This window comes from Eschrichtius robustus, chromosome 9, assembly GCF_028021215.1.
Source record: "Eschrichtius robustus isolate mEscRob2 chromosome 9, mEscRob2.pri, whole genome shotgun sequence".
Classification (NCBI taxonomy): Eukaryota; Metazoa; Chordata; class Mammalia; order Artiodactyla; family Eschrichtiidae; genus Eschrichtius; species Eschrichtius robustus.
The window spans coordinates 46,600,662-46,619,483 of record NC_090832.1 but is presented as its reverse complement, the minus strand read 5'-3'; the positions used below and the strand labels follow the sequence as shown (position 1 = coordinate 46,619,483).

General features: G+C 37.5%; 1 protein-coding gene across 1 annotated transcript in view; it reads right to left on the bottom strand.

The window, feature by feature from the left end:
• LOC137769129 (uncharacterized) overlaps positions 1-18,822 on the bottom strand; it is a 230,073-nt gene that overhangs the window by 68,582 nt on the left and 142,669 nt on the right. Inside the window, exon 5 of the mRNA XM_068550836.1 lies at positions 2,962-3,146. Within this exon, the coding sequence (XP_068406937.1) occupies positions 3,046-3,146 (101 nt within the window). The 3' untranslated portion in view covers positions 2,962-3,045. The remainder of the gene's footprint in view (positions 1-2,961; positions 3,147-18,822) is intronic.

Here is an 18,822-nt window from a genome sequence, read left to right as displayed (position 1 = left end):
TAGAAATGAAAAAGGAGAAGTAACAACGGACACTGCAGAAATACAAAGGATCATGAGAGATGACTACAAGCAACTCTATGCCAATAAAATGGACAACCTGGAAGAAATGGACAAATTGTTAGAAAGGCACAACCTTCTGAGACTGAACCAGGAAGAAATAGAAAATATGAACAGACCAATCACAACCACTGAAATTGAAACTGTGATTAAAAATCTTCCAACAAAGAAAAGCCCAGGAAAAGACGTCTTCACGGGCGAATTCTATCAAACATTTAGAGAAGAGCTAACACCTATCCTTCTCAAACTCTTCCAAAATATAGCAGAGGAAGGAACACTCCCAAACTCATTCTACGAGGCCACCATCATCACCCTGATACCAAAACCAGAAAAAGATGTCACAAAGAAAGAAAACTACAGGCCAATAGCACTGATGAACATAGATGCAAAAATCCTCAACAATATACTAGCAAACAGAATCCAACAGCACATTAAAAGGATCATACACCATGATCAAGTGGGGTTTATCCCAGGAATGCAAGGACTCTTCAATATACGCAAATCAATCAATGTGATACACCATATTAACAAATTGAAGGAGAAAAAACATATGATCCTCTCAATAGATGCAGAGAAAGCTTTCGACAAAATTCCACACCCATTTATGATAAAACCTCTCCAGAAGGTAGGCATAGAGTGAACTTACCTCAACATAATAAAGGCCATGTATGACAAACCCACAGCCAACATCGTCCTCAATGGTGAAAAACTGAAACCATTTCCACTAAGATCAGGAACAAGACAAGGTTGCCCACTCTCACCACTATTATTCAACACAGTTTTGAAGTTTTAGCCACAGCAATCAGAGAAGAAAAAGAAATAAAAGGAATCCAAATTGGAAAAGAAGAAGTAAAGCTGTCACTGTTTGCAGATGACGATACTATACATAGAGAATCCTAAAGATGCTCCCAGAAAACTCCTAGAGCTAATCAATGAATTTGGTAAAGTAGCAGGATACAAAATTAATGCACAGAAATCTCTTGCATTCCTATACACTAACGATGAAAAATCTGAGAGTGAAATTAAGAAAACACTCCCATTTACCATTTCAACAAAAAGAATAAAATACCTAGGGATAAACCTACCTAAGGAGACAAAAGACCTGTATGCAGAAAATTATAAGACACTGATGAAAGAAATTAAAGATGATACAAAAGATGGAGAGATATACCATGTTCTTGGATTGGAAGTGGGTCACTTTTGAAAATGACTATACTACCCAAAGCAATCTACAGATTCAATGCAATCATCAAACTACCACTGGCATTGTTCACAGAAGTAGAACAAAAAATTTCACAATTTGTATGGAAACACAAAAGACTCCGAATAGCCAAAGCAATCCTGAGAAAGAAAAACGGAGCTGGAGGAATCAGGCTCCCTGCCTTCAGACTATACTGCAAAGCTACAGTAGTCAAGACAGTATGGTACTGGCACAAAAACAGAAATATAGATCAATAGAACAGGACAGAAAGTCCAGAGATAAACCCACACACCTACGGTCACCTTATCTTTGACAAAGGAGGCAAGAATATACAGTGGAGAAAAGACAGCCTCTTCAATAAGTGGTGCTGGGAAAACTGGACAGCTACATGTAAAAGACTGAAATTAGAACACTCCCTAACACCATACACAAAAATAAACTCTAAATGGATTAAAGACCTAAATGTAAGACCAGACACTATCAAACTCTTAGAGGAAAACATAGGCAGAACACTTTATGACATAAATCACAGCAAGATCCTTTTTGACCCACCTCCTAGAGAAATGGAAATAAAAACAAAAATAAACAAATGGGACCTAATGAAACTTCAAAGCTTTTGCACAGCAAAGGAAGCCATAAACAAGATGAAAAGACAACCCTCAGAATGGGAGAAAATACTTGCAAATGAAGCAACTGACAAAGGATTAATCTCCAAATTTACAAGCAGCTCATGCAGCTCAATATCAAAAAGACAAACAACCCAATCCAAAAATGGGCAGAAGACCTAAATAGACATTTCTCCAAAGAAGATATACAGATTGCCAACAAACACATGATAGAATGCTCAACATCATTAATCATTAGAGAAATACATATCAAAACTACAATGAGATATCATCTCACACCCGTCAAAATGGCCATCATCAAAACAAACAAAAAAAATGGTCATGAAGAAACTAGGGCTAAGACGGGAATAAAGACGCAGACCTACTAGAGAATGGACTTGAGGACACGGGGAGGGGGAAGGGTAAGCTGGGACAAAGTGAGAGAGTGGCATGGACATATATACACTACCAAATGTAAAATAGATAGCTAGTGGGAAGCAGCCGCATAGCACAGGGAGATCAGCTCGGTACATTGTGACACAATTGTTCTTGTGACTGAAGGAAACAAACCACATAAAACCCCTTTAAATGAAGTTTGAAAATTAGAAGTACATTATTTTAAATGCCAACTTCCATGTTTCTCAAAGGCCCAAGACCCACTTTCATCAGGATCTTTTGGGGGTGAGTAGCTGTAAAAATGCAGATTGCTGGACCATATCCCAGTCTAGTAAATCTAACTCTCTGTGAAATATGCCCAGGAATTAGCATTTTAAGAACCGCTCTCTCCCCTCATGTCACTCTCATGAATATTAGAATTTGGGAACCACTGTATGCCATGCTTTTTTGTGTGAAACTGATTTCAGATATCAAGATAACCGCTGTGCCTGGCTTGTATTTATATTTACATGACATATAACAACTTTTGAACTTTGTATTTTATTTACCTTTTTTTGCTGCAGAACTAAACATAGCTGGCTATTTTCCTTATATTCAACAACTGCTTTTACTTTTGTATATTTTTAAAAATATATTAAATATTCACTTTTGATGTAATTAAGAGTTACACAAGAACGTGAGTTACTGCGAAAGTTCTCTTACCTTCAAATCCTTATTCTTATTCAGAAGGTTCTGAACATATACACTGGAAATTTTCAAGAAGAGTATATGCAGTGGATTCTCTGTTTAATTTTCAAGTGTTTCAGGGCTGGCCAAGGAGACTCCTGAGGTGGACACCAGAAACGCCATTGAGAAGGGAAGACAGCAATGCTGAAGCCTCTGGGTACCTGATCACCTCGGAACAGAACAGAAAAACAAGTAGTCGGTCACCTGAAATTCACAGAGAATCTGCTATGGAGAAGGTTATTTTCGGTAAACTAGCACTGTTACTAAATTTAAACTTGGCCTGGGTTCGCTGCTCCCTGATTTAGCACCGTTGTTATTTAAAATTTCATATCACTGTGAAGTCAGAATTGCATGACGCTGTTGCCTGCAGAGGATTCTGGTTGAATTCATATTGTTTTAATTGACTATTTTTCTAAACATTGCATCAAGTAGTATAATTACTAATTTTATTTTTGATATGCAGGTGCTACATTTTGGTGCTGAATTTCTTCCTAAGTCAAGGCTGATGAGGTCTTTTGGAAATAACATCCTTGTGTGAAACTCTATCACATCTCATAAAAGATAAAATGTGATCCTTTTACTAAATCCCAATGGAATCATCTGGTATTTTTGCTATGTTTTCTTTCACATGGGTAATGCTTGCCAAGATAATTAGACATAAATAAAAATTATATCCTTTGTAGCAATATGTGTTGCCTACTCAGGGAAACCAAAATTCTAGCTTCTTTGTTGCATGAGTTAAGCAGGTGTTAGTAGTAGCTAATGCAGAAAGAGAATAAAACATCCATTTAAAAAATTGGTAATTAATCATGCAAATATTCTCCCAAAGGGTAGAGGAAGCATCATGTACAGATAAATACAAAGTCAAATACAAAATAAGAGTGTAATACATATGTAAGCACAGAGCACACTGTAGAACGATAGGTTTTCACGGAAGAGCTTACTATTTGGCCACCCAAAAACCATTTCCAACTTTCTTCTTGCTTGCTATGACTCACACAAATAGAGAACAGAAAATCAAATGTTCACTCTCCTGGTCTCCCTTACTGCTAAGAGTGGTCATGCGATCCCATTCTGGCCCATGAACTATAAGAAGTACACTGGGTTAGAAATCCAGGCAGAAATTTGTTTTATTGATAAATAGAAAGATTCCTTCTCCCCCTCTCTTTACCACACAATTGCTTGCCTTGAATGAGGCCGTGATACTTGGAGGTAGAGCAGTCACCTTGTCACCGTGATGTAAAACACAACAAAAGTCCAGAGAAACTCAAAGATATCGGCCCTGTTATAGATGAGCAACTGAACCAACACTACTAACTGTTTCCTTTGGAATTGTACTTGTTTAAACCAATGGGTTTTCTGTTGCTTGCTAACAGAATCACTGTAGGTTGACGAAATGCTCAAAAAACATTTGTTAAACAGTAAGTGCCACTGCTATGATTGTAGTGATATCTATCTTTATAAATTGCAAAGTAATCTGCAAGTTCTCATTCTATGGAGTCAAGGACAGCTTTCATTCTGACAGAGGTTGGAACTTGCCTTCTTTTGACTCCTAGGAAAGTTGTGCATGTGGGGAATAATGGGTCACAAGGTGGTGGTAACTAACTAGAACGAAATGAAATGAAAAGCCTAGCTCAGAGCTAAGTTGGGAATAAAAGGGTCAAGTACTACAGTAAAAGAAAGGATTTCATTTTTGCCTCAGTGCCAAAGCTACCACATTAGTCGAAATCTCAGTGGAAGAGTTTGAAGTTCCACCATTATTATCTTGCTAAGTCTCTTGGATTCTTCTTCTGAAATATTGTTCACATCCATTACTTCATTACTGGCTTCCTTTCATCAACATTTCTTACTCAATCACAGTCTGGGTTTTCACTTTCTCTTTCCTAAACTATTGCTATACACTCTTGAACAGATTTCTTTTTCTGTTTTTCTTAAACATTGCCATATGTACTATAGTTGCCTCAAGACTTAATTTTTTGAAATAATTTCATTGGATGCCTCTTCTGTTCAAAACACAAGAACTTTTGGTCTATTAGATTAAGAACAAGGTCTTTAACTTGGCATTTAAGACTCCTTATAACATAACTCCTTCTAGGTTTCCTATCTCCCTTCCCCAATACTCTAGGTAGTTTAGTGAGAGGATTTGTCTCCATTCCAGAGGTACACCCTGACTAGGTTAAAATAATCCGTGTACCTCAATCTCTACCTACAATATTAGCGATGAGCACACAACCTTAATAGGTCAATGATCTCCATTCTGGGGTTTTCATTGCCCTATTGTGTAAATAAATAAATAAATAAATGAACTTTGTTTTTCTTGCTGGACATAAGCATATGAACATGTAGCATCTGGAACTACTAGCAACCACCTTGGGATCATCAGAGGAGAACTTGCTAGAACTTAAGTCAACACCAAGGAAATAGCTGAAAAACAGGAAAAAAGGATCTGAGTTCTGAGCTTGGTGTTTCACCCCGGGACAGAGCTTTGCTTGCAGGTAGAATACCCTGAACGTCTCACTTATGTGTGAATTTATAGATTCCTTTTTTTTTTGTATTAAGCCAGTTTGGGTTGGTATCTCTGTTACTTGCAACCAAAATCTTTACAGTCTATTTATTTATATTTTTATTGTGTTCCTGCCATTTCATTCATTCTACTTCTCTCTCTTCTTATCTATATTCTACCTCTTTTCATGATCCAGTCCTCTTCCCCATGAAATGTTTCCAGAGTCTTCTAATTCATAGTGAGAGAACCCTAACCTAAACCACTTTATTTTCCACTGTACATATTGATAAGAGAGCCCATCAGAGTATATGATGCTATCATTTGATGACTCTCAAATCTTATCTTTAGCTTAACATTTTCTTCCATCGCCAGACTTTTATTTCTAACTGAATAGTTGACATCTAAACTTGAATGTCTTGAAGGTCCCTCAAACTGAATTTTTCCATAACTGTATTCATAAAAACCTTCCTCTCAAACACACCATTCCTCCAGTGTTGCCTATTTTTGTAAACAGAATCATCAGCCATCAGTTAAACAAGCCAAAAAGCAAGGCCTTCAACCTTTAAAAAAAGGAATCAGAGTAGATTTAATCCTTCTTTTCCCCCTTAGCCCCAGTACCTGATTATCAAATGCTTTTGATTTTACTGCTTAAATAATTTTTAAATCTATCTACTTTGTCCCCTTTCTTTCTCTATCTTCCTCTTTCCTTTTCTCCCCCACTATCATCACCACTACCACCACCACCACTACCTCTAAAACCTTGTCTGTTGCCTGGAATAATGCATGGCTTATTTCTGTCTCTCATCTCACATTTTGTTTCTCTCCACTAAATTCTCCTCATGGTATTTAGATCTTTTAAAAACACACAACTGATCATGTCAACCCCTTGTTTAAAAGCCTTCAATGCCTTCTCATTGTTCTCAGGGTAAAGAACAAGGACTTACATCACCCAGTCCCTACCTCTTCATCCTCATATCCCTAGAGAGAAGTGACTATTTCTGTTTATAATTATCCTCATTTTTAAAATACCCTGCATTCAGCACAGTGCTTAGCACACAGTAGGCACTCAATAAATATTTGTTGAATGAATGAACAATTTCCTTGCAATAACTCTTGAACCATGAACCACCTTGTGTTATTATTTTTTCCTGTATATTTTACTTTTTGAATTACTTATAAGTACGCTGAAGGCAAAGAAATGTCCTATTTCTTTGTACTATATAGCAGAATGCTATGTAAGTAGTAGGGGTTCAGAAGGCATTCAACTGTATTGATACTGATATTTCTTCTACTCTGATTCTTTCTTAAAAGGATAAGATTAAAGTGAACAAGGGGAAATATATTATTAGTCTGTCAAAAATGGAAGTAAAAAATAGGTAACTTGTTTCTGGATCCCAATTCTACAGAATCTGCACAGATTAATTATTATAAAGGAGCTCTTTTTCTACATGACATGGAGAACCTTCAGATAAGCCCTGAGTTATGTGAATAGACACTCAAACATGATGTTTGCTATTTTCACTGTCACACTTTTAAATATTTTATATTTCTCATTAAAAATCTTTTGTCTTTGAAAAACATAAGCAAAAATTCAATAGTTTCAATAATTTTTAAAATATTTATTTATTTATTTTTTGGCTGCATTGGGTCTTAGTTGCAGCATGTGGGATCTTTTGTTGTGGTGCGTGGGCTCTTTGTTGCAGTGTGCGGGCTTCTCTCTAGTTGTGGCGTGTAGGCTCATTAGTTGTGGTGCGAGGGCTCTCTAGTTGTGGTGCACGGGCTCAGTAGTTCTGGCATGAGGGCTTAGTTGCCCTGCTGCATGTGGAATCCCAGCTCCCTGACCAGGGATCTAACCGGCATCCCCTGCATTGCAAGATGGATTCTTAACCACTGGACCACCAGGGGAAGTCCCAATAGTTTCAATAATTAACAGCTAAAGTCTTTTGGAGCTGAGACAAGTTATTTTGGAAAATAGTTATCCCAAGTACAAATTAATTCCTAGTTATTGTATACTTACCTGAAAGGGGCAAACAGAACTGCAGGGATTCCAAGGTAGGGATGAAATTTTAGCCTATGCTATATACTGATATTACCTTAAATAAGATATTTCTTAGGGTAACCTAAAATAAGAACATGCACTGGAGTCTAAAGGTAATGAAGCAGTGGGGCTGTAAGTGTTATTAAACAGGAGGACACAGGGATACATGTTTCTCAGAGGCTTCTGACTGTGTTAATTGTGGCCAGAAAATGCTTTTTTAAGTTGAAAAATGGTAGATAGAATTGAGGGGAACCAGAAGAGGAGAGATCAGGAAATTTAAGAGTAGATAATGCAAATTTTGTGCCTGAATAAAATTCTTGAGACGGCTTAAACATCTGTTTCTTAAAAACTAGTTGAAGTTTGCCTAAGGCATACTTATATACGAGGTAATCGCCTTTGCGGTTCTATAGACTTGTTGTTTAGTTATAAATATCTTCTAGTTTTCTCAGGGTATTGGATCTGTCAGGGAGTTTGTAAAAGTAAAAAAAAAGAAAGGAAAGGAAAAAAATTGAAAAAGAAACCTTCTTGCACAAAACGCATTTTAAGAAGGACTACAAATAGTTGTCTTAAAAATCAGAGAACAGGCTATTTTACAATTTTTACCCAGATATTAAAAGATATTTTAAGAAACTAGTGATTTGTAATTTAATATTCAACTGCTTTTCAAGCAAAATTCCACCAGAATATAGTCATGATTTCTTTTCTCCTGTAACTTAAACTCCAAGGGATAGGCTGAAGTGGCCCTGTTTATTTTGCTTCTCTTTATGTAAATAAAAAATAAGCTTAACTGCATGAAGGAAGGACCTCATGCTCTGCCTCTTTTTACATGCTTCTTTTCTGTATAATGGAAAAAATTATTTTCAAGTATATGGTATTTCACTGGCTAAACTTTTCTGTTTTGTTAATTTCTATAGCTATTGGCAAGATTGGGTTAGTCCTTTTGCATGAAAATTGACATGTGTTCTATAATTATAGTACAAACCTTTTGCTTTTCTTTTTTTTTGAATTTTATTTTATTTTTTTATACAGCAGGTTCTTATTAGTTATTTATTTTATACATATTAGTGTATATATGTCAATCCCAATCTCCCAATTCATCCCTTTTGTATTTCTTTAAAAACTGATTCCTTTAAGAGTATGAGATTGCCAGTGGATGTCACAGCCATTCTATAATGCAAGTAGTGAAGTTTTAAAAAAACACATGGAGTACAGATGTTCATGAGTGCTACGAAAAGAATATAAGCTTGCCTATTTATGTATATTTTTGGTAGGTTTTTCTCAATATTGCATTGAAATGTAAAAAGTTTTACTTATCTACCTCTGGCTCAAAGATTTAGAGTACCCTATAACAGCACCTACTAGTAAAAAGTAAAATTCTCTCTTATAATTTTGAAAACTTCCTAAGGAAATGAGAGAAATAATATCATATGATGAGAATTAAATAAGTAAAAGCTACACATAAGACATCCATGATTATTCCTAGATGATTGACCTTCTGTGATTATCTCAATAAAAGAAACACTGAGAGTTTGGGAACTCCCTATAGTCCATTAAGGAGATCTGGAAATAATTTCATTGCCAGGAGACAGGACTGGAAAGTGACTGGAGAAGCTAAAATTGTATCATAACAGGAAGGGAATGGCTAGAGAGGGCAGTAGTTTAAGTTTTGTTTTTTCTTTGTGAGAGGATCCATCTCCCACAAAATGATCCTTACACAGAATCCTAGCATTCTGTGGAACATGGATTGACCAACACTAGCTTTGAGAATGAAGAAGAGAAAATCCAGAAATCAGAAGTTGCCAGGGTGGATCAAGAGCTTGCATCCTACTGCAAACAGAAGTCACATCTTCAGAAGATTCCTCACACTTCCCTATGGTCTGAATGGCACGTCCCCCACAACCACCCACGTTTACTGGTCAGCTTCCCCAGGGACTGCTAGGTCACAAAGAGGCACTGGACACAAAGGACACCAACATTCTGGACACAGTAGTGGAGTGGTTCCCCATTCATGAACTGACCACCTATTTCAGGTACTTAAGTTCCTTGTGAGTCTGACCAGAATGAGACTGACTCCTTAAATCAAATTCTCAGGCTGGTAATGCAGAGACTCATACTCAGAGCAGTGGTAAATTCCATCAAAGCAGTATGGCTTTCATTAAGGACGTCCATCTGGTCTGCTCCTTCTTATACACTGATCTTCTTTACTCTGTGGTTCTGACATTGGCATTTCTGCAGCATTTTCATAAAAACAATCAGTAAAACACCTGCTATTCATGAATTTCTCTATTCTTTGCACTGTGGAGAAAATCAGTACAAATCATACACGATTCACATAAGGTAACACCCACTTGTAGACATAGACACACATTTCAACTATCAACTATCTAACTGTCTTTAGTGGAGACTTGTAATAGGTTGAAAAAACTGTGTGAATGTATATAGCTCTACTCTTAAATCACAGAATATATTTAGAAGTTCTAAAAATTTCAATGTTTATTCTTTACTCTCAATGACTTTAAACTGTATTTATTTGCTTTTGCTTCATAAGAGCTGAGAGTAGAAACTATGCCTTCAATATTCTTCTGGCATCTAGAATGTCTGGCTTACAGTGGATGCTTAATGCATGATGATGATCACTACATAGAAAATTTTGCATCAGTGCAAAAGAGAAAAACGTTTCTAGCCTTTATTATCGTTTTCATTTATTTCTGGCACTGGCGAGACAGGAGATTTGCATTACTTTTGAGCATAGGCATGATGCATTTAGATATGCTTTCCCATCTCGGCACAAGATAAAATACGAGCCATACAACAATTGGTACTGCAATTTTATGCTGAATTGAAATACTTTAGACTTTGATGGGTTCAACAGATATACACACACAGAAAAGATAGATGTCAAAAAAACAGGAAAATGTTTAACTGTATCTTCAGCACTGCAAACTGGGCAGTGTTAACGGTGCTGTTTTCTCAGTAAGTGAGTTACACGAACTTTACATGATGATTTTAAAAATGGGTCTACATATGCTAAAATGATTAAAGATATCTTGTGGACTTATATAAAATGAAAGTTATACATATGGTTCAAAAACTCTTCACTACAATCAAAGACTAACTTCTTTTTGGTAGAAGGCAAGGAGGCCAACGCTACCAAGAAACGTAGGAAATTCATGTGCTAACCCAGCATGGTGGGGTTTTTCCTCAAGTCTATTTGACAGAAAGTATTAAGAAGCATCATTCCTTCTGCTAATTTTGTTACTGAGCCCAAGCTCACTCTGCTCGCTGCACAACAGGCTGAAACTGGGAGATGAGGTGTTGGGGCAAGAAGCATTGACTTTAATCAGAAAGCCAGCAGACCAAGAAGATGGCACACTAGTGTCTCAAAAACCATCTTCCCTCCGGCTGAATTCGGGCTCCTTTTATACAGAGGAAGGGGAGGTAGGGGAGAGGGGCCCCTTGTGATGCCAATCAATGGCTGAGTGGGACTGCTAACTGTTGCTTGCTAACAGTTGCTCCCTAATGGTCACTTGCTTAGGGGAGGGGCCCCAGTTGCTTGCTAACAGCTGTGTGCCCACCCCGCTCCTATCACAATTTTATCAAGAGAAAGTTCAAATGAGTCAAACCTAACAAAAGATATTAGTACCACATTGTTATGGAAATTGCTCTGGACTGGGGCTAGGTAATGTGGTTTCTAATCCAGGCTCTACAAGGCCTGAAATACTTCATTTCTTCCTGATGGGTTTTTATTTTGCCTATCCTTATGAAAAGAATTGGACTAAACCAGGGGTTTTAAAACCTCAGCTGCACTTTAGAATACTCTGAGGTTTAAAAAAATACCCTTCCTCAGGCCCTATCCTCAAAGATGATGGTTCAGTTGGTCTGGGAAAGATGGAGCCTCAGAAGTTCCCCAGGTGACTGTAGTATGCAACCTGAACTGAGAATCATTGACTGTATGTCCTCTAAACACTTTGACTGCCTAAGAGTCTGTGATTCTAGAATTTCTGGGAAAAGTCCCTCTCTCTCTCTCTCTCTCTCTCTCTCTCTCTCTCTCTCACACACACACACACACACACACACACACACACACACACAGAGCCAAAGTTTGTTCATTAAACTGGACTCCCATTTCTAGTCTGATGGTAGTTTTCTACACTTAGTGAGGTCTAGATTTTCAACTAACAAATGAAAACTGTGATACCCTTCATACTAATCAGATAAAGTATTAATTCACAGGGAGTGTAAGTAGAAGGAAGAGAAGCAGAGAAACAAAATATAAGTGCTGTCAGAATATAAGCTTTCTAAGAGGAACAGTGTACCTGTTCATCAACATTTAATAAAAGCTTTGCTAGGTGCTTATTTACATAGAGAATTTTAGAGTTATAAGCTTTTAACAATTCCTCTACTTTCAACATATCTTAGCAACTATAAAAAAGATAATCCTGATAGTGGGAACACTAGAGAAATGTTGAGAGTTGGTCTAATTAAAGGAGACAAATCTATTTCAATGAAGATGCTTGATGCTTATTTATTGAATGAGTGAAATTCTTCCATGTCCTAAATACAGACCTTATGACTGGATAGATCTGATGACTGGAAAAGATCTTTCCAAGGAAAATGGTAATGGGTTTTGCTTTGCTAAAGGAAGATCCAGAGTATCTCTGACCTTAATCTTAAAACTGGAATGGGGTTTCCTTGGGAGAGAGGAATATAGCATAAGTAATAAGCATATTAAGGTTAGACCTCCCTCTCCACTCTTGTACTTCTCTGTTCAGGCCACAGTGAAGAGGCTGAAGTCATGGTTTGATAGTAGGAATTAAGAACTGTGGCCCTATTTTGCCACCTATATTTAGGCCTGGCCTCTCTTTCTGCAGTTGCTGGGACTCCTCCTAGTCTTTGAGACATGGCAACAGGGACAGAGTGCTAATGGTTATAACTGAAAGGCTGCTCAATTCTTAGATCCTTCTTTCTGTTTGAAGGGGCTTAATTTCCAGAAAAAGGTAAACCCACAGTCACTAAAATTTCTTTAATTAGATAACATTTATTCATTTGTTCATCCAATAAATATTTATGGTATGTCTTCTTTGTTTTAAGCCATGGGGATATAAAGATTCTTAGATAATTTGCAAGTACACAGCATACTCATTGACTTCAGCTTACACTGTTTTAAGTCAGTTCTCAAGTTACTGCTTGACTCATTTCAATTTATTTTTAATCCCCATCTAAAAATATCTTAATAAAAGGAAATGACTCAAAATATTTCAGTGTCAGAAGCAAGAATGAAAAATGTGTGTATGTGTGTTGGAGGAGGGGGAGCGGAGAGGAGATACTGGTAGATGTCTACTGGTGCTGAAAAGTAGTATTTGAAATGACTGAGATGATCCTTTGTCACTAAACAGAAGACCAATGTTCCTGTTCTGATTTAAATCCTTCATGAAAAACTGGAGTAGATGCACAAATATACCTTTGTAATTTAATGTGTAAAAAAGCCCACCATGTAATCTGGACTCTCTTCTCTATGTAATTATAATCATTTTCTAAAGTGTCTAGTATGAAAACACAGAGCCATAACTGAGTTTTCAGTAATATCTTGTAAAAACAGCATCTCGGAGCTTACAATCCACTACGCTGTTCTCTGTACCAAACTACCTAAACTGTTTGCTATCTGCAGACGAGTACCAATCACGCAAGCTATGAAAGTCAAAGGTGCTCTGGGTTTCCTAAGAGCGTGAGCCCAGGTGTCAGCACTGGGACCTGCCATGTTGCCAGAGGAACAAGGAAGCATGAGGGCATTTGCCCAAAGTGGTTTTGATATCAATGGGTTACACAACCAAAGCACTGAAAAGGCACTGAATCACCACTGAAAAGGCACACAATAAGCAGAACAGGAATAAAAAAAGAAAAGAAATCACGGGGTGATTCATGGCATTTAAAAGAAACCTTTTTCAGTTCTTTAAGCTACGCTGATATATTTAAACAAACATCAGGGTTTTTATTTTTTAGACTACAAAGAAAATATCCTATCTCCCTATTCTTTTCAAGATGCTTTATCTGCAATTTCAATAGACCATAATTGTTTTCTAAAAACTACCCTTTTTCATAAATCTTGCTTGGACAGTTTAGTGCAGAGAAATGAAAACTTTCTTTTAGGCACTTACAAGCTTAATCAGGTCAAAAACAGATAAACACTATTAATGTTTCCCTTTTTTTCTCAGTTTCTCCATTCTCTGCCTCTGTTACTCCTTGTACTACTTCTGAAGCAATAGTCTCCCCTTTATCTATTATTATGCATTCTCTCTACAATCACCCACAGTTTTTTTTTTTTTTTTTTTTTTTTTTAAAGCAGATAAGCACTGAGAAAGTAAACTTTTCCATTCAACTTTTCTATAATGAAGGGTCCTGGGCTCTTATCAGGTGAAGTTATAATGTGGAAATTTATCCACCTGGTAATAAGATCTCAGGTAATATCCCTTTACTATATTGATTTTGAAAACAAAACAAAAACCACATCTTTGTTGCCAGATTTTGGAGTACAGCAATGGCGTTCCATAAGAGATTTGAAAAGACATGTTGAAATGTCTCCAACCAAACTAGGCTAGAGAGGTTGCATGGGGTTGTATTATAGAGAACTAGTACCATAAGGACAGGAGTTGGTGCACAGGGGCATGACAAGATCTGAGAAATGCAAATTAAAATATGAGTTTCTCAAAAAGATATATAATGACTACACTATTTAAATTAAATCTCCTTTCTCTTGAGATTGTAAGATCTGTGGGGCAGGTGTCTTGTATCCTCAGCACCAAGTTCAATACATAGTCTGTAACTTCACTGTCTAATACGGTAGCTAGTAGTCACTTGTGGCTTTTTAGCACTTGAAATGTAACTAGTTCAAACTGAAATGGGCTGCAAGAAAACACTACATGCTGGATATTGAAGAGTTAGTGCCCCCAAAATAAGAATATAAAATATCTCATTAATAACTTTAACACTGATTACATGTCAAAATGATAACATTTTGGATAATTTCACTAAATAAAATACATTATTACACTTAGTCCTATCTCTTTATTTTTACTTTTTAAAAAAGTGGCTACCAGAAAATTTTAAAGTCCGCATATGACTCACAACATATTTCTAGTAAGCAGCACTTGTCTAAAGAATTCAACATTATGTGTTAAATGAACAAGTGAATGAATGGATGAATGAGTGAAAGGTGTTTGCATCTAGAGCTGACACTACCAGAAGGAACCATACCTAACTTTTAATAGGATGATACTCAATAATAATAGGTCAATGACTATAGTAGACTTCATCAATTTTCCCAACCCTTTACCTCTTCCAACATCCATGCCCATTGCCATGTGCCTTTGTAGGCTGTCCTGATAAAAAGGGATAATCTCTTTCCCTACTCCTTTTCTTTGGGTTTGTTCATAGGACTTTTTGGTCCATAAAACATTAGAGAGCACAATTTGTTCAAAAGCCTGAACAATGCTTTCACTATTGAGTTTTCTCACCAGCACTTCTGCTACTGCCATGAGAACTTGGGCAGGCAGGAGGAGGATGGGAGACATGCAGAACTACGCTGCCCCAGTGGAGCCCAGCCTGATCCCCAGTCACATGAGTAAACAGATGAGATCATCACATATCAACCCACTGCAGCCTAGATCAGCCAATCCCAAATGACCCACAAACCATGAGATAGATACATGCTTATTATTGCACACTGCTGAGATTTTGTACTTGTTTGTTATCCAGCCTACTTTGAGACACCTAACTGATATAGAAGTGTAGTCTTCAGAACTGAGCTTTCATTTTGAATGTGAGAATTCACACTGGGGACCTTACAGTCACAGTTGAAAATACCCTTCTCTCTAATCTCTTAGATAAAATGATTTTTGCTATGATGACATGTATGGGAACTAGGGCAGATATTCTAGCAGGAGCTGGACAAATTCATCCTAGAAGTATAACTCATTGATTATCACGGGGAGTTTTAAGGCAGGCATCAGCAGGGATGCTAAAACTTAAAAGGAATGGAGTAGCATAGCATGATTCTTATTTTTCCAAGCAAGTGTTGGATTTGTTAAAAAGGTCCTTCTTATGAAGGTCCTTAGGTTTTTTGTTGTTGTTGTTGGGGAAAAGCTGTTAATATATGCGTACTCCCAGCTTTGTCGTATCCCTCTGCTTGATGAAGATGGTACTGGCTTTGTCCACTAGACATCCCCTACTTTGCCCTCAACATGCTCCTGGGAGGGATCTCCTACTGCCTCATGGGTTCTTTGGGCTTTTGTGATGCTGAATAAGAACGTTGAGAATGAGAGAGAACTGGAATTGTGGGTAGAAAAGTAAAAGGGTAAGATTAGGAGAGTAGTGTCCTTTTATAAAAGACAGAAAAGTTGTAGAAGATCAGGGATGGCACAGTGTTTTGTGAAGGACTTTTAAATAAGGGGACTCAGAGAAAGTGAGGGTAAAAGGGACCATGGATAGAAAAGGAAAGGAGATTTTAACGAACATTCCTGTAGGTTTTGTTAAGTTCTCTTCACATGATTTAAAAAATGTAGCTAGAAAACGAGTTAATTAATTAATTACATAATTTTTTTTATAAGACCACCAGCTTCTGTGGGTCAAAGCTTCTGCCAGTGATGACCTTGTACAAAAAGTTTAATATGGAATGAAGTCATAATGTGGTGGAGAGAATGGAAGAACACATAGGACCTACAGTGATATTCACTTCCCATATCACTTACTAGCTGCATATCTGGACAGTTACTAAGCCATTCCAAAGCTCATTGTCTTGATTTATACTGTGGAGAAAGTTATACACGTCATAGGTTGTTTTCAGGCTTAAATAAGACAGTGAATATCAAAATGTCTACCACATTGCTTAGACATTTATAAACATTAGTTGAAATGTTGGGGCACAGTATTTTCTTTACAAAATTCAAAGTTTGGTCTATAGTCACTATAAAAGTTGACCTATACACCCAGGCTATGCTCCAAGTTTAGTAGCAGCAGCCGACTGCTTAAGCAGTTGCTAATCGACAAAGAACTCTGTTTTCGTTACAAGTTCCTTTTATGAAAGGCGAAAGAAGCTATGCTCCGTACCAGGCATGGTCGATGAGGAGCTTCCAAAGGAGGAGTGAACTCAAATGCTGGGAAACTCAACAAACAAAGTGACGACTTATGGAGACTTTTTAAATTAAATCTTTGAAAGAGCACCTTATATGTCGTTCCATCACTATCCTAAGTTACTTTGAGAAAAGACAGCAGAGGTATACCCGTGATCAAAATAATGTCACATATTATTTTCAGTAGTGAAATTTGGAAACCTGGTGCTACTGCATGGGAATTGATCGTGGCCTGATAGAATTCTAGTTTTTACTAGCAATACAACCAGCGAATCACAAGGTGGCATCTAGGTTTTAGATACTCTTCAGCATGGAAGAGCTACATAGAGCTGTATAGAAAAGGCACTGGCAATCTATGTTTTGAAATTGCAACACAAAATTGCTAGCTGATGTTATGTAAGCAGCAACTAGCCTAAGGCTGCAAGGAATGAACATAAGAATAAAACTAGATTAAGAAGATAAATATGCTTTTCTGGAGACTGGAAAACACCAATACAGCATCATGCTTCTGAATTTACAAAATGGGGGTTTAGAGAGGACGGGAAGTAGTATGGGACCGAACCCACAGCTTTGAGACAGGGATGAATTGGAAAAATCCACCTGGTTCTTCTCACGTACATGTGAATAGAGCTTAACGTGAAATGGCAAATCAGGATCATCATCAACAATAATGTCTTGGTATGCAGCCAGCCTACCAGCATAGATTGCTAGGCTGGAGCTCCACAGGTGACAGGAATAGATAGCAACAGCGTAGCTGAGCAGATGTGGTTTGGTGAGTTGATGTGGGGACAGCCACAAGCTGCGAGGACAGATACAGTCTTGCAAGGACACTGAAACACAATTTCAAGGTACACCATGGAGGGCGGTGGACTACTGGGAAGCAAGAGCCTGATAGATTGCTCTGACACATAGCAATAAGGAAGAGTGGCCTCGTTTCCAAGGCACACCTAGTGCAAAGAGCAGACTCTCAGAATCCTAGGCTCTGCCCACACCGGTAGAAGCCATAGACAAACAAGACAATCCACTATGCACACACAGGTGGGAAAGGATTGCTGCAGGTATGTGGTATCCAAACCAGGTTAGTTACGCTAGAGCCAAATCTGGAAAACACTATGTACTGTTTACTCATATAAAGGTAGGAGTTTTATGGAAAGGGCCTAGGAAAGATATTTCAGTCAAGTCTCATGACCTCCGAGAAGCTGCGGCTTAAATGATGGCATAGCACGTATCTTCAGGCTTTGAATGCAGGTAAATAGAATAAGGATTTTTACAAACTGATCTAGCCTGGGAATGCTCAGTGGCTATCACCAGTGTACAGCAGTCTACAGACATAATGCTTGATACATGTGGTGTATTATATCCTCTGTTAATAAAATGTCTTAAAATAACTTTGAAGAAGAGAGCTTGCCCAACATTTAATTATTTCCATGATTACTGGCAAAGGGAAACATGTCACACAGCAATAGTCCATGAACTAAATTACCAGGGGGGGGGGAATTATTAAAAACGTGCAGGCATGGCTGAATCACATGAGTTTTGAATTTGTCAGATATCGTCTCGTGGCTTAAGTCACAGTGTTTTCGTGGGGATGAAAAGTGATAATAGATATAGATGGGGTTTGTAAGCCATCAAGCACTGTACACACATATTGCAAGCCTTAAAGTACAATCAAGAGAACTTCAACAAGAGTGTTCCAAGCAGACCTACTACAATTTGCTCTTCGACTCATCTCAGCTTTAATAGACAGTAATATAGTTTGTTTGCTAGCCTCTTAAGCTAAGGCAAGTAAAAAGCTTTAATGATGGCTTAAGCAGCATTTTTATAGCAGTGCTCCTATTAAGAGAAAAAAGGAATAAACTCTCATCCTCTTGTTGTAGTAATAGTCTTGATAAAGCCATCTTCCCACCCTAAATCAAGTTTGTTTGGACTTTACACAACTTCTGGAAGTAAGGCTGGGCACTCTACCAATTTGCAGTTACTGAAGAGGACATAGGTTGTGTTCTGTTCTACTTGTGTAACAGGACCACCTTCAAAGAGAAAGGATTTCTTTTTTAGCTCGACTGTTACTTTATTTATACAGATTCCCCACCCCCCAAAACAAACCTCCCCAAACCAACAATTTGAATTCAAAGGTAAGCTCTAATCTACCACAACCTGGTTTCATTTATTGT